At 48.4% G+C, this 17,969-nt stretch overlaps 1 protein-coding gene across 1 annotated transcript in view; it reads left to right on the plus strand.

Moving 5' to 3' along the window:
* Window positions 1–17,969, plus strand: part of CLCN1 (chloride voltage-gated channel 1) — a 490,813-nt gene that overhangs the window by 169,416 nt on the left and 303,428 nt on the right. The window contains exon 3 of the mRNA XM_078654208.1: window positions 9,187–9,318. Coding sequence (XP_078510334.1) covers window positions 9,187–9,318 — 132 coding nt within the window. The remainder of the gene's footprint in view (window positions 1–9,186; window positions 9,319–17,969) is intronic.

Here is a 17,969-nt window from a genome sequence, read left to right on the forward strand (position 1 = left end):
AGCCAATCCTATACCGGGTGGGGTAGCATGGGACAACACTGACTACGAAATCTATGGTCCGGTTGAAATCCTGAAATATCTACACCAAATCAAGATCTCATTGAGTGACTTTGTAAAACCTAGCACATTTGCTGATGATTGGGACTTTGAAAGTATAAATAATATGATGTCTGACTTAGTGATGTCTGCTAAATTTACCAAACATGATTATTTGCAGGGTTCGACTAATTATGATAGTATGTACTGTTACAACCACTATGGTAACCATTTTCTACATAGATCTGCACAACCTAGAAATGTTTTAAATTATAATCAATGGGAACATTGTGCAACCCCTCCAAAAGGAAGCTCGAGAACCTTTTATGACAAATATTCATACTTTTCAGGTTTTAACACAAGTAATGCTGAAACATTTTATTTCAAATTGTCAAATAAGACAGGGACAAAGACCATGATAACAAACACGAAATTGATATATTCAGACTCATTATATGAACAATTTTGGTTTTGATTATTGGGACAAAAATGTTGAAGTAAAAAGTGTTTGGGGTACAAAAGAATGGCAAGTACAAGGTATAGAATCTTTGTTTAGAGCCTGCATGATCCCAGAACAAATTATATTTTTAAATGACACTGTTCAACAAACTACCTGTCTTGGCCTAGCCAAAATCAAAGACTTAAATAAACCGTCTATTCCAAAACCAACAATGAACAGCAATAGCTCTACAGATGAAGAGATAGACGTAAACTATGTATTAAACCAAAACAGAACACATCCTGATTGGAAACAATGGTTAATCTGGCCCACAGATACTAATAACTGTCAAGACAGATTCCTGAACAAAACACAGGGGTTCAAATTGACCAGGCCAGACCCTAGATATTCCCAAAGACAACACCCAGGAATAATAACCACCTACAGTGTGGGCAAATTATGCCTTCAATGGCTACAAACATCCACACTGGCAGAAATTAAGCAACACCTAACTTTACTTACTGATGGTGCTGACTTGCGTGATTTCATTATGGGACCACGCAAACAGCGTCAAAAACGTTTCATAGCAGCCTCTGTATATGCAGCATACAACGAGGCCTGGAAGGTGACTCAAATTGAAACAGCAGAAAGAATACGGGAAATTGACCGTATTAATTTGGAAAAATCACTTTCTGTAGTGGACAATGGGTTAATGACTCTGTCCTCCAGAATTTTTTCTCTGGACAGCATTGTGTCTTCAGCAATCGACATAATATCGCAAGACTTACTGTTGTTACAACACGGTCAGTCTCAATTGCGTTCTATTGTACAGCTTGGCTGGAAGTTACAAAATCTGCGTTCAGGCTATGTGCCTTGGCGTTTAATCAACACAACGTCACTATTCAATATCTTTAACCTTACTGATAAACAAATCAGTATGGCACAGAAGGGTGCTGATTATACAATCCTGAGCATTGAGAAACTCGAAAGATTACCAGTGACAATGTCAGAACGACCTGTCAGTGAATGGATAATACATGGGATAATTAATATTCCAATATCAACCTTCAGGTTTCAATACTGCCAAAAATATATACAGGCTGGCATGTACGAAAAATTGGGAAAAGGGTACATTAAAACAACATGGAACTTGCCCTATTCACATGCATGTGTCAGTAATAAAGGACAGAAAGTGTTTCTTAGTGGCAATAATTGTGCAATGTCACTGAGCGGTACACTTCTGTGTAATGGAATTAGTTTGCATGGAGCCTGTGAAGGGAATTCATATAACCTTTCATGTCACCAGCAAGGCGCACCTGCAACAGAGATAGAACCATTCTTTCAAAGACTCTATAATGGGAGTTACATTCTAATTGTAGATCGCAGATGTTGTAGTCTTATGCCCGGGACTCCTTCTCTCGTAACTACGACTGCGAAGGTCATGTGCTGTGGACACTAATTGTTCCCCAGCTCCTTTCCAGACAGGGAGGCAAGGGCATGGCCCAACTTGAAAATTACTTCTATTCGAATAGATACTTTAAGCAGAATGAAAACAGTGCTTCTTCAGACGCCGACCAAGCTCACGTCATCAAAAGTAACGTATGATCTCCAAGTCGCAAGGACGACTGCAGAGATTCACTCTTTGTTATCAACTAATTCCCCCATACATTTCGCAGAAATCCTGAATGAAATCTTAAATATTTCTGATACCAGTGGAGTCTCAAAGGTATTTAAGACAGTATTTTCAATGGCATTAACACCATTCAAAGCCATACTGGGTATTTTTCCAGATTTCGTCCATTCGATTTTTGGCGGACTTCCCCTCATTTTGGGACTAATTGCAGGAATCCTATTCTTGGTCCTAATATTTCGTTATGGCAAACCGTGTCACAGACAAAACACCTGCGACAAGGGAAGAAACAATCCGAGCCATTGGATACCGGGACCGGATATCAAAAATCCTGGGACTATCCCGGCTTAGAGACCTGAACATGACTTGGTTTCTATCATTTCGACCAATGTGGCATCGATGTGTTTTACCTGTATTAAGGTGCTTGCTATGCGGAGAAGAATGCGTGTTAGACACCTGTCTGACGCTACAATCGGATGCGCCAATGGATGCAGAAACATTGTTGAGTCCAATAAAGGCTCATGCTTTGTGCTGCCCTCAAAGGCTACCAATCCTGATGACGGCATTCGTGGAAGCTTCACCACTACGAATAAGGGGTAGTGAAGTTCAAGATGAAAGCAGCATCGATCAGGTACGACCTTCTGTCAGCAATCCTAATCAAAACGTCAATGGAGACAATCATGTGCACGAATGCATGGTTACACCTTTTTCCGAGTTAGTGGAACTCTCCCAGGAAGCTGTTGACAGCTTTTTCGACAGTCTAAATGATATGATGTTCTCACCAGAGCAGAAATAGAGACTTTTGAGCAAGCTAGCACACGGCGTTCCCTGAATTTGGCCTTCAACTTTAATAATAAAGTCACATGAACAATTTTCCCTCCAGTTCACGGACAGCAATTTTTTTCAGCAGCCCCAAAATATTTTTACGAATTTTTCGGGATACTTATCTTCTGCTTAAAGTAAGAACTATTCTTAGAGAACTAAAATTTCTATTTTTAGATACTTTATAGACATTAGCTGCCCGCTGGTATGTTCATAATTATTTTATTCTGTGATGAAATGGTCTCGAACCTTTTTTCTGTATTAAGAGCCATTTCATGTGTAAATTCTCATATACAAATTAGTGATAATGTATAGATATGCGTGATTACTTTAGCATTATTCTACAGCTTGAGTGCATATAATACATGTGACTGCCTTTTTCCGTATATTAGATAATTTCAAAATGCATTTATGTATTTTGGGGTGGTAAGGTATACACGATACTCTACAGTATGTTTTACTATGCCTAGATTCGTAAATATGTCCATAGTTAGCGTGGAGTGGGTGTGATGTATTCCTATAGGTTCTGTATCGATCCCCCTATTCCTGACCCTATTCTGGTTAACAAGTTAACTAGCAGCCATCCCATGATGCAGAAAACCCCCATGATGCAGAAACCGTTATCTGATTAAGCCACACTACGGCACAGGAACGTGTTATCTGATTAGGTCATAACGCTTGCCATCTAATTAGACAAGCGATATTCCTCCAGCCCCTGATAAGGCATACGGAGTTCTCAAAACAAATCAAACCTATGACAACCTGGGAAAAACCCTGCGGCCCTTGTTTTGATTTCATCGAGAACTTCAGCAAAAGAATGTGCTAACGACCAGGTCGTATGACATCCTTATTGACGTATCTATGTCCATCCTTACGTCAATCTCGGCACCTTAAAGGTATAAATATTACCGATATTGCCCTATGCAAACACACGCGGTGGTGACGAGATCGGAGCAGCCAGACTTGCCAAAGCCCAGAGCAGAGCAGACCCAGCTGGCGCAGCCCCGCCTTCCTGACGCGCTGAGAATGAGACGCTGCTTTCTCCTGCCGAGAAATCCAGCTCCGGTGCTTCCGGGTAGCCCTCGCAGGCAGCCTGGGATATCGATACCAGTGAAGGACTGGGCTAATTAAGGCCCAGCGGTGCCAGGGAACAACACCTATAACCTTCGTGGGATACCTGTTTCGGCGCACAAGTGACTGAGACACGGGAGACTTCCTTCGGCGTCAAAGATCAGAGTTTATTACTGCAGGGAGGCAAAAGTCACTAGAAGTACAACAGCGTGTAGGTTCTACGAGTCTGCTTCGAATTGCATATGTGAGTCGCTCTCTTTTATACAAGGTTTTGCCATTGCACAACATGTGAACAAAAGGTTACATCTCAGTTCCCACAATAAACTTCAAAAGGGTCGCTTTCATGTTTTCAGAACCCCGGAACATAATCACAGTAATATTACCGGTTCCCAACTGTAAAAGCACATCTTCCCATCGTTAGGCACATTCCACTTGAGTTGTAAATGAGCAAGAGAAAAGAGACAAGAACAGCTGCTAGGAAGTCAGACACATCTAGAGAAAAGAGTGTGGGGGTAATATTGAAAACATGATCATAGGATCAAGGAGCTTGATCCCAGCACATGCACGGCTGAAACAATAGGCCGGCACGGCAAGATTACCCTCAAGCTGAGCCATTTGCCTCTGCAGTGTCATTCCTCCGGTCATAAAGACGTGTGAGAGGAATATGCGTCTTCCGTATGGCTTGGGAACTAAAGGGGTCATGAGGCGAACAGTTGCCTGCTCGCTGACTACGTGAGGGCAAGAAACAAAATGGATGCCGTATCTAAAATGGAACCCGAGGGTTCAGGTAAGAAGCACGTAATTTAGGCGAACCGCGTCAAGTAGTGTAGCGAAACCGCGTACACTTACCGAACTCGCCATTCACGGTTCATAGATACCCAACTCGTCCATATTCGGCAATGCCCAAAACACCGTAGCGATTTTCACGGAACCTCACCAGAGGCGAGAGATACCATCCCTCATTCATCCTAGATTCCAGGTACAGAACTGAATAACCCCTCGCAGAGAATTCTTTAGTCAGTCACTTGGCAAAACAAACTTAACTTAAACTGCTACTTTCCACCCCCGCCCACGTATTAGGCTTAGGTCAGGTACACTGGGGTAGGCGTAGTTAGAAACACCAGTTGAGTACGATTAGTCAAATGTATATGTATATGTATCTATTTTATTCATTTTAAACCTTCATATGGCTTAGAAACCATATCAATGTTTTTACAGTATTATTTTATACTTCTGCTTTTAATGTATGCACTTTACTTAACCATAAGTATTGCAATAATATCGATCCATTTCTCTTGCATGAGAAAAGAGACTGATCAATAAATACCATCTTTTATTGAACACGCCCGTCTCTTCCTTTTCTCTACAATCTGGTGAGACTAAGAATGCACGTACTGACTGAGTAAAATAAATCGTCTTTTGTTTTCACACGACTCTAGAGATACACTCTTGATTAGGGGAGAGCAAAGTTGTCATGTTCTATGGTTGTCAGAAACTAAATCCCTTCTTGTCTATCCAGGGAGGTTCAACACCTCCTTGCCTATTCGAGAAAGTTTCTAGTGAACTCTGAGCTAGCTGGCAAACCCAAAACTTTAAGTCTAATATCGACAGTAGAAGACCTAGTTAACGTCTGGTCTAGGCCTATACTATTGAAGGTATTATTCCAATGCGCAGAGCCTATTGGGATAATAGGAACTACACTACAGATTCTGCCCTCTAATGGATTTGTTCAGTTAAAGGCAATGTTCTATTTTCTCTTTCGCACCATTTCTCAAAGTTCCACCAAGGTTTCCTTGGGGTGTCTCAGGTACCCCTCGGGTTTGTAGGTTCACAGTGATGGCAACAACCCCTGTGACCTCACAGCTGTCCCCAAGCCATTGTGTTATGCATGAAAGTTACACTCAGGCTTTCATAGCGGGCTGCGGGCCGGTTTTATTTCTTTTATTAAAAAAAATAAAAGATGTTTTTCAGGCCCCCCCCACTATAGAACCCGGCCTGGTTGATGAGGTGTGAGGTTGGCATGTGCTCGTCCATCAGGGGTGAGGTGGCATGTGCAGCGTCCGAGGGCGCGTCGTCAGGGGGAAGGTGGTATGCATTGTACTCTGCGGGTGGTTAAAGGGCGTGACAGGTAGTAGCCAATGGGCCTTTAGGGTCTCTACACCCTCTAAGTGGGAAGGGGCACTACCCTAGCCTGATAGGTTTCATTCTTGGCATCCCAAGATGGAGAAATTTGAAAAGTTTTGTCCACATCCTCTGCCTCACCTTAGGGGTGGTGCTGGCTGAATGTGGGCACACCTCCTAATCAAACTCATGTTCCCGTCTGTCCTCCTTCCAAATGTGGAGCAGGAAAGGGGGGTTGGCATCCTCTTCTATCTGGACTTGCCTGGGTTGCATTTAAAAGGCGGCCTCACTTTTGAAGATGCCACCCTGGAAGGCCATCCTGTCCGGGAGTAGGTGTGAATCACGTCCTCCCAGAGCAGGGATTGTTTCTGGCCCCCGAGAGCGAAGGCTCCCCCCAATGAGGTCACACACATGTCTGGGGGTGGAAGGCTGACCAAGACCAGTCAAAGACCCCACCAGTGCTCGGTGGGTTCTAAGGGGACCCTCTAAGGCAGCGATACTCAAAGTATGGCCCGGGGTTGCATCCAGCCCCCTGATCAGCAGCAACACTGAGCTACTGTTCACTCAACTCAGCACTGACACTAAAAAGATGTTAAATAAATGGGCTATCTCCTATTTAAAGGTTATTTAAAGTTGAAGAAATTAAGTAGGTAGGTTGACCTGCCCCACTTAACTCTAGGAGCACCTTCGTTTTCAAAGCCATTCTGCAGCTGGAGTGTAAAAATATGATAAGGTTTTTTCAAAATCAAAAAACTGTGGGGCATATTACCAAGAGCCTTATCGCTGCTTTAGCGGGACTTTTTCCCGCTAAAGCGGCGATAATTTTATCGCCCTATTACCTAGCTGTCGCTAACACCAGTTAGCGACAGCTAGTAGGAGATAGCGACCATCTTGGGCCCCACTTTGCATGTCAGTGATATTTATCACTAATGACATGCAAAGTGGGCGTGCCAAGATGTTAGCGACTGGAAACAGTCGCTAACATCGCTATCTCCTATTACCAACTTTTGGAGATATTCGCGCTAAGCGCGAATATCTCCAAAAGCTAACGCCTGCGCAGAGCAGTTCTTAGCCATGTTATCCAATGGAAGGTGGATAACATGGCTAAGGGCATTCTCACGATAATGCATGAATATCGCTGACTTTTCAGCGATATTCATGCATTTCGCATGGTTTTTACCGCTTTTGAGATAAACCTTGATAATATCAAGGTATCTTAGCGGTAAAAATCGTTGGAGCCCGGAGATATAATTATAGCCGCTAACCATGCATAGCGATAATTATCGCTATTGCTTGGTAATATGCCCCTGTATTTCAATAACATGCTGAACCATTTCACATTAATAGATCCGAATAAATCGCTGCATTGAGAAGTATTTTTAAGTGATAGTTTTCACATATGAATTTAGAAACATTCATTCTTCCCCCACACTGACAACAATGCCAACAGTCAACCAAGAGGCGAGTCAATTGTCATGCGCACCCTTTGGGTGGCCGGGTTGTTTTTATACATGAACAACGTTATAGCTTTTTAAATCAAACACAGGAGAAGGTTTTGTCCTGAAGTCATGTATTTTGAGGTTCTCTTAAATGTGATAATAAAAGAAAAAACTGCGAAAATGAAATAAAACAATTGCCTCGGATCACACAATTTGGTAAAGAGGGAAAACTGGGATTATCCCCAGGCTTCCTGGTTTCACATTGTGCAGTTCAGCCACTAAATGTATCTGCTTCACTTCCTCTACGCCTACCTTACCGCCTGCCCCTCCCCCACCTCCCCTGGACGCCACCCTGCTGCCGTCGATGCGGCTCTCGGTCACATCACAGACCAAACTTTACAGCCCTTTGGAGAATGTTTGCGAGTACCCATGCTCTAAAGAGTCTCCGGTGCCGATGTATAAATAAAGCCAACACGGGCATCCGTGAGGGTTTATTAAGATGAGACGTTTGGTATCAAACATCGTAGGGTACCGTGAAGCCCTCATGGAGCTACGGAGCTCGTAATGACAAGTGTCCGGCCCGTGTACTCTCTGTGGCGTCCCTGTGCACTTACAACATCCGAGAATGGCTCAGATATTGCAGGGTCGTATCTGCTCATGCAGATATGTCCACACGTGGGATACTGTGCACCCTGCCTTAGGGCTACAGAGCCTGCAGTAGGGACGACTAATCTATACCTCGTGCAGTGTATGGGGCAGGGCACGCAGCTGCCATGTCGACCCTTCGGTTTTCTCTGCATCAAAGTACGCGGCCTGCAATGGCAGAGTGCATAGTCTTGCAGAGGGGTCCCCGGGGTGGCACCATTTGTGCTGCAGCCCAGACGGCCCTCTTCAGTACCAGTGCCCTCGGTACCAGGGGCACCTTAGGCACTTACAGGAGTTGCTGAAGTTGTGCCAGTTATGGTACAGTTTTAAGAAAGAGACCTGGCACCGAGAACCTGCTTAGCAGGGACCCCGTGAACTTTCAATTCAAAATACCCTCATAGATCAGGCAAAGAGTGGGGACTAACCATGTCAACAGAGTCACTTTCATACTAGAAGCAGCAGAGCACTTATGACAAGGACCTCTCAGCTGCCCACCCAATGAAAGAGCTGCCATGCAGCGCCATCTAATGACCAGACGAGGAACTGCACACAGGGCGTTAGTCATCATCTGTAGTGAGTGATGTTGTGCGCTGCCCTCTGGTGGTGAGAAATGGAACAACAGCAGTGTCACTTATTAGTACACTCAGAGATGTTGTGCCATAACACTGTGAAGTAAGACGCAGACAGTAGAGCAATACTGCAGATGTAATCTTTAGGTTTGGTGACAGTGCTCCAGATGTTATCTGTAGAGTTGGACTCAATAGTCATTGGCGTGCTGCACGTGCAGAGGTAACCGCTGTGCTGCAGGTAACTTTTCTTCAACTAGCCACAAGTATTTGAGAGACATCTTCCAGAGCTGCACACATGCCCTCCAGAAATGAAGCAGTGAAGCTGTGACAGTGACATTGAGGATGAGAGGGGGATAGAGCTGGCCACAGCTAGCCTTGCTTGCCTAGAACTAACAAGGCTCTGTCTCTCCACAGACTGTGCACGGCGGGTGCAGAGGTTCATCATACGCAAGCTGGGCGAGGACTGGATCTTCCTGGTGCTGCTGGGCCTGGTGATGGCGCTGGTGAGCTGGAGCATGGACTACGCCAGTGCAAAGAGCCTGCTGGGTGAGCCGAGGCTGGCGGGGCTGGGAGCGAGAGGGCACGGTCAGCATTCGGGGTGCAGTGCAAACACAAAGGAGCTCTGGCAAGAACCTTATCTCTGGCACAAGTGAAGAAGGGGCACACCACCACCGCACACACACACACACACACACACACTCCCAACACCAAGGCACAGGAGACACACCTCCACCTCACACACACACACACACACACACAAAACACTAAGGAAGAGGAGACACACCTCCACCTCACACACACACACACACACACACACAAAACACTAAGGAAGAGGAGACACACCTCCACCTCACACACACACACACACACTCCCAACACCAAGGCACAGGAGACACACCTCCACCACACACACACACACACATACACACACACACACACACACACACACACACACACACAAAACACTAAGGAAGAGGAGACACACCTCCACCTCACACACACACGTGAAAACACCACTTGCTCCTGCACCAAAAGAGCCCATCCCAGGAGAGACCCTCTCAAACACGTTGGCACCGATTCACAGAACGAACTCAAGACAAAATCCTAAACTTACTACCATTTTGGTATTCACAGAAGACACTTAGGGGCATATTAGCAAGAACCTCGTTAAAATTATCGCCGTTTTAGCGGCAGGAAACTGCCGCTAAAATTGCAATAATGGGCTTGCTAATATGCGTCATAGAATTCCAATAGAAGTTCAGATTAGATGTGCAGGCCATCTAACCTGGACTTCTATTGGAATTCTCTACGGCATATTATCAAGCCCACTATCGGCGTTTTAGCGTCAGTTTCCTGCTGCTAATACGGCGTCAACGATAATTTTAACAAGGTTCTTGCTAATATGCCCCTTACTCATTTTGGTATTCACAGAAGGAACTTACTCATTGATGAAATTGTACTAAGTTTAGGATTTTGTCTTAAGTCAGTTCTGTGAATCGGGCCCACACACACTCCAACACCAAGGAAGAGGAGACATACATCCACGTCACAAACACAGGCGCTCACACACTGGTGTGTAACTGGTGCTACACACAGAAAACAATGCCACCCACATGCTCCTCCACTATTGGAGGGCCTCCCAAGAGAGATGCCTTCTCACATGCACACACACACACACACGCTGCTGTACAACTAGAGCTGCACACAGAACCGACCTCCAACCACATGCTCCTGCGCCAAAGGAGCCGTGGAAAAGTGTGGCTCAATGGTTCGAGCGGCAGACCCTGATGCAGAGGTCTAGCCCGGGACCAGGGTTCAATTCCCCGCCTCGGCGGGTCTTGGGCTCAAAATTCCTCGGACCTGATAATTCTATCCTCGGTGCCTATTCCAATCATGGAGTCCCACTCTGCAACTCTGGGCAATAGCTTGCTTAATCTCCACAACGGCCCCCACAACGCTAAGGATGCCTGGCCTCCACCTTGGGGTGCCCAGGAGTGGACACCTCACAGGGAAAGCCAGGATGGGTTCCACAGCGGTATACGCACAAGTGCCTTGTGACCCTTGCGGGTGAGTAGTGCGCTATACAAGTATCAATTTACAATTTTACAATTTACAATCCCAGGAGGGACCTTCTCCTCACATATGCACTGCTTCACCAAGGAAGTCCAACAGACGGACAGACACACACACATACTGCAGACACATGCACACTCTGCACACACACACAAACACACAGCACACACACATACTGCTGACACATGCACACTGTGCACACACAGCACACACACATCACACACACACATACTGCAGACACATGCACACTGTGCACGTACACACACACACACATACTGCAGACACATGCACACTGTGCACACAGACACACAGCACACACACACATACTGCAGACACATGCATACTGTGCACACACACACTGCGCACACACACATACTGCAGACACATGCATACTGTGCACACACACTCACAGCACACACACACACATACTGCAGACACATGCACACTGTGCACGCAGCACACACAGACATACTGCAGACACATGCACACTGTGCACGTACACACACACACATACTGCAGACACATGCACACTGTGCACACAGACACACAGCACACACACACACATACTGCAGACACATGCATACTGTGCACACACACACACTGCGCACACACACATACTGCAGACACATGCATACTGTGCACACACACACTGCGCACACACACATACTGCAGACACATGCATACTGTGCACACACACACACTGCGCACACACACATACTGCAGACACATGCATACTGTGCACACACACACACTGTGCACACACACATACTGCAGACACATGCATACTGTGCACACACACACATACACACAGGGAGGCCAGCGTGAGGTGAGATGAATATCAAGAAACTGGGTGGTGTTATTGCCCACGAGTCCGGGGGGGGAGGGGGTGCTTTCTTATAGTGATAAGCATTGTGCTGGACATTCATGTGTTTGCTCTGTTGGGTGCCTGGGTATGTTGAGCCTTTTGTACCACACACACTAGCCTCACTGAGAAGGCTGTGACTGCTCGCCATCACTACCACCAAGAGTCAGGTGCTGGGGGGGAGGGGGGTTCACGCACCCCAGTGTGCGGAGCCGTTATAGGCTGGACCCCGGGGCATCAGAGGCAAGTGAGCCCAGCCCTCACAGCTGAGGAGCAGAAGCCTTCACTTGCCCTGTAGTGACCAAAAGTGGTCTGAATCAAAACACACACATTTTTGCAAAAAGGGAACCCATCCCCGCTCTTAAAAGCGACACACGCACACACACACTCATACCTGCACCCAGACAGTACACATCAGTCCTCTGCTCCACCTTCCTGTACATATCTTCCATGGCTGTGGGACACTATATTGAGGGTAAGCATTTCAGCTACAGTAATGTTGCACCCCTTCGGCTACCAGCTATACATGCGATATAGTGGGGTGGGATATAGTGGGTGTATACCCCTTCCGCTACAAGCTATATATGGGATATAGTGGGGTGGGATATGGTGGGTGTGTACCCCTTCGACTACGAGCTGTACATGCAATATAGTGGGGTAGGGTATAGTGGGTGTATAACGCTTCTGCTACGAGCTATACATGCGATATAGTGGGGTGGGATATAGTTGGTGTATACCCCTTCGGCTACGAGCTATACATGTGATATAGTGGGGTGGGGTATAGTGGGTGTTTACCCCTTCCACTATGAGCTATACATGCTATATATAGTGAGGTGGGATATAGTGGGTCTATACCCCTTCGGCTACGGGCTATACATGTGATATAGTGGGGTGGGGTATAGTGGGTGAATACCCCTTCTGCTGCGAGCTATATACATGCGATATAGTGGGGTGGGATATAGTGAGTGTATACCCCTTCCGCTACAAGCTATACATGTGATATAGTGGGGTGGGGTATGGTCGGTGTGTACACCTTCGACTACGAGCTGTACATGCAATATAGTGGGGTAGGGTATAGTGGGTGTATAACGCTTCTGCTACGAGCTATACATGCGATATAGTGGGGTGGGATATAGTTGGTGTATACCCCTTCGGCTACGAGCTATACATGTGATATAGTGGGGTGGGGTATAGTGGGTGTTTACCCCTTCCACTATGAGCTATACATGCGATATATAGTGAGGTGGGATATAGTGGGTCCATACCCCTTCGGCTACGGGCTATACATGTGATATAGTGGGGTGGGGTATAGTGGGTGTATAACGCTTCTGCTACGAGCTATACATGCGATATAGTGGGGTGGGGTATAGTGGGTGTATACCCCTTCGGCTACGAGCTATACATGTGATATAGTGGGGTGGGGTATAGTGGGTGTTTACCCCTTCCACTATGAGCTATACATGCGATATATAGTGAGGTGGGATATAGTGGGTCCATACCCCTTCGGCTACGGGCTATACATGTGATATAGTGGGGTGGGGTATAGTGGGTGTATAACGCTTCTGCTACGAGCTATACATGCGATATAGTGGGGTGGGGTATAGTGGGTGTTTACCCCTTCCACTATGAGCTATACATGCTATATATAGTGAGGTGGGATATAGTGGGTCTATACCCCTTCGGCTACGGGCTATACATGTGATATAGTGGGGTGGGGTATAGTGGGTGTATACCCCTTCGGCTACGAGCTATACATGTGATATAGTGGGGTGGGGTATAGTGGGTGTTTACCCCTTCCACTATGAGCTATACATGCGATATATAGTGAGGTGGGATATAGTGGGTCCATACCCCTTCGGCTACGGGCTATACATGTGATATAGTGGGGTGGGGTATAGTGGGTGTATAACGCTTCTGCTACGAGCTATACATGCGATATAGTGGGGTGGGGTATAGTGGGTGTTTACCCCTTCCACTATGAGCTATACATGCTATATATAGTGAGGTGGGATATAGTGGGTCTATACCCCTTCGGCTACGGGCTATACATGTGATATAGTGGGGTGGGGTATAGTGGGTGAATACCCCTTCTGCTGCGAGCTATATACATGCGATATAGTGGGGTGGGATATAGTGAGTGTATACCCCTTCCGCTACAAGCTATACATGTGATATAGTGGGGTGGGGTATGGTCGGTGTGTACACCTTCGGCTACGAGCTGTACATGCAATATAGTGGGGTAGGGTATAGTGGGTGTATAAGCCTTCTGCTACGAGCTATACATGCGATATAGTAGGGTGGGGTATAGTGGGTGTATACCCCTTCCACTATGAGCTATACATGCGATATATAGTGGGGTCGGATATAGTGGGTCTATACCCCTTCGGCTATGAGCTATATATGCAATTTAGTGGGGTGGGGTATAGTGGGTGTATACCCCTCCAGCTACGAGCTATACATGCAATATAGTGGGGTGGGATATTGTGGGTGTATACCCCTTCGGCTACGAGCTATACATGCGATATAGTGGGGTGGTATATAGTGGGTGTATACCCCTTCGGCTATGAGCTATACATGCAATATAGTGGGGTGGGATATAGTGAGTGTATAACTGTTGGACCTGGCCTCGTGGCTTGGTTCCCCCCCTTTCCTCAGCACCCCGTTAGCCTAGCTCTGCACCCAGAAGCACTGGTCGTCCTACCCATGTACGCCCAACCTCACCCCACCAACCGACGAACAGCCCCGCATGCCCCCGTCCTCCTTCCCGGCACCAAGCACCCAGAACCTGCGTCACCCCACAGAGCCCCCGGCAGCCATTTTCCCTTCCCGAGGTCCCTGACTCTTTGGGTTTGCATGACCTCAGCCCCAGCAAACCTTAGGCTCCAGACGCGCCAGTCCTGGCTGGGGGGTAAAGGGCTCCCCGAGTGAGATAAGACAGGGAGTTTCAATTGTACCTCCAGCCTCCCCTGCGAGACTGGTTTCTATCACACCTCTGGCCTTCCCCCTTGGGCCGGTTTCGATCGCACCTCTGGCCTCCCTGAGTGCTGGCTCCAGACCCTTCTGGGCGTCTGGGAATTCCCGGACGCACCTTCAAAGGGATCAAAGGGCCAACTGCCGGACCTCTCCAACGACCAGCCCCCAAGGCATGAGACCTCCGCCTGCGAGGGTCCGGACATCAAAGGGCCACTGGACTATATCAAGGCCCGCCCAACAACTAGCGGGCAGTTGTATCCTGGACAAGAAAGCCCTGCTGATCTGATCACGGCTGACCCTTGGGGAAAACCGAACCTTCGAACTCTTCGAGCCCTGCTGACGCTGTCGCGGCTCATCCTCACAAAGACGGAACCCGAACATCGGAGCCCTGCTGACCTCGTCACGGCTCGATCTTGAACTCGGAAGAGACCTTCGTGGAACATCCTGAGCCCTGCTAACGCTGTCGCGGCTCCTCAAGAACAACCTCCGGATTGAGCCCTGCTGACCTTGTCGCGGCTCGAGGAGTACTCCGGTCCGGCTGGACCATCGACGCTACCAACACGACCTGATTCGCCCTGAAGTGAGTGAAGCCCCGAGTACGACCATCATCTCTCGTATCCCCCGGCTCGAGGATTGAGAGCTGTGCGCAGGGTACGCTTCATACTGGCCTAAAGACTGAGACTGTCCCGCTTCCCTCTTCCCGAATTCCTGAGACTTTACGATCCCTCGATCGCTTGTAAATAAGAGTGTTGATTCCTTCTTACTGTTCATAAAGAACTTGTTACTGAAAACCTATGGTGTGGTGTCCGTTCGTAAGTGTGGTGTGAGCTCAGTGTGTACGATCCTAGACTCGACGTCCTCCTCGGTGAGGACCTCACATTAAGACTCGGCAATACTTGTGGGAGAGGTGGGTCACGGAGTGGTCGGGAGAGCATAGCCTGGCCCTCTGGGATCGCCCCTTCTAACATTGGTGGCAAGCGACGGGATAAGAGCCTACGTCTAGAGATCGTACAGTAAAACGACTGACACACTACCTGAACAAAGAGCAACCATGAGTCTCACCGGAACACGCAAAAAGACCACATTCCAAAAGGACCTTCTGGAAGAATATACCCACCGAGAACTGAAGCAATTCTGCAAAGACTTCCACATCGCTACCACTGGGTTAAGCACCAAAGACGGCTACCAAAAAGCCCTGACAGCCTCGGTAGAGGCCGGGGCCCTCCTCCCCCTGCCAGAAGGAGACGGCGTAGAGGGAGGGCCGCAGACCAAAACCCGCAGCCAGGAGGGTGAGAGAACAGACTCCCTGGCACGGAGTCCCAGCACGGAGAGAGGTCTGTCGCCGGAGGAGATGACAGACCGAGAACGTAACCGAAGCCACGAGCTAGAGCTGGCACGCCTGAAAATGGAAGGAGAACTCAAGTTGGCCGAAAAGAAACTAGCCATGGAGCAATTGCGGCTGCAAGGAGAACTGGAGGAGAAGAAGCTCCAGAGGGAGCATGAAGGAAAGAAACTCCAGCTCGAACACGACCGCAGCTTGAAAGAACTAGAACTAAAAGCCAGAAGCGAAGAAACTCGACCCCCGGGGAACAGGGAAGCCCCTTCCCCAGTAGAGGCCAAAGTACATATCCCTAAGGACGTCGTGAAGGAGTAATACAAAGGGGACGACATCCAGCAATGGTTCAAGGCGTATGAGGTCGCCATGACCTCCCACCGAGTGCCCAAAAAGGATTGGGGGGGCGGATTATGGGGCCGCTTCCTCAGTGAGGGGAGAGACACCATGCTAGACCTGCCCTCCTCAGTCATGAACTCCTACACCCATATGAAGGACGCTCTGCTATCGCGTTATGGGCTCACCCCGGAGATGTACCGGCAAAGGTTTAGAGACTGCAAGAAGATCCCCGGCACACCTGGGTGGAATATGTGAATTTCTACAGCCGGGCCTTGGAAGGGTGGATCAAAGGCAACAAGGTGACCACTTTTGAAGGACTCATTGACCTCATCGCCTAAGAACACTTATCCACCAACTGCTTTGTGGAACTGAGACAGCACCTTCTGGACAGCAAGTTGGTCGACCCCCGGAAGCTGGCTGTCGAAGCAGATCGCTGGGTGAGCACCAGAGTCCCATGGGGGCCCGTGGGAGACTATGGCCAAAACGAGTAAGGATCTTCCCGCCAGAGGGGAAGGGGGGGGGGGGGTCAGGGTAGACAAAGGGGGTCCCAGGCAGGGCCCCGACGAAGCCCCCCCAGAAACCAGTCCGGAACCTCTCCTCCCACAGTGAGGGCAGTGTTCCCACCAGCTAGACAAGGACCCCGAATCAGCACAGCCTGCTACAGATGTCAGCAAACAGGGCATTATGCCAGTGACCCCCAGTGCCCCCTGCTCAAGAAACCCGCTGCTGCATGTCCCCCCGCGCACCAGCTAGCCACAGTAGCCTTAGAAGAGGAAGAGATAGAGGACCCAGAGGGGTGGGAACCAGCAGCCATGTCATTAGTCTCCCTGAGGGATAGAGAAATGGTCCCCGGAGCCCCCCTGCCAGACAACACTGAAAAGTACCGACAGCAGGTGACCGTCAACGGGCACCGCATGGGGGCCCTCCGAGACACAGGGGCCAGGATTACCGCAGTAAGGTGTCACCTTGTCACAGAGGACCAAATTATACCCCACGCCTCCTGCTGGGTAATCTCAGCCGACAATTCCGTCCACACCTGACGAATAGCTCAGGTCCCGTTCGAGTGGGAGGGAGTCTCCGGGGACTTACGAGTAGTGGTCCGCACCGATATGCCCGTGGACTGCCTACTGAGTAACGACCTGGAGAGCTCCCTGTGGAAGCAGGTGGAGCGAAGGACCCACCTAGAGATGGTGGGCCTGCCCGAGTGGGCCTGCGTGATCACCCGATCCATGTACAGGAATTTATATAGCGCAAATCACCAAGCGGTTTCTAAGCGCTTGCTTAGGGAACCCGTCCTGGTATTCCCCTGTGAGATAACCCCGGCAGGGTATCCGCAAGGTGAAAGCCAGGCATCTCCCGCCGCGAGGGGCCATTGTGGAGATTAAGCAAGCTATTGCCCAGAGTCGCAGAGTGTGAACCCGTGAATCGAGTAGGCACCGGAGCGAGAATTGTCGAGTCCATGGACATTTTAGGACTCAAGACCCCGCCGAGCCGGGAATTGAACCCTGGTCCCGGGCTGACCTCTGCTTCCAGGTCTGCCTCCTCTAACCAGTGAGCCACACTTCTCCATGACTGCCCGAGTATCCACCCCCGGGGAGGTAGAACCCGAAAACCCTC

This window comes from Lissotriton helveticus, chromosome 7 (genome assembly GCF_964261635.1).
Source record: "Lissotriton helveticus chromosome 7, aLisHel1.1, whole genome shotgun sequence".
Lineage (NCBI taxonomy): Eukaryota > Metazoa > Chordata > Amphibia > Caudata > Salamandridae > Lissotriton > Lissotriton helveticus.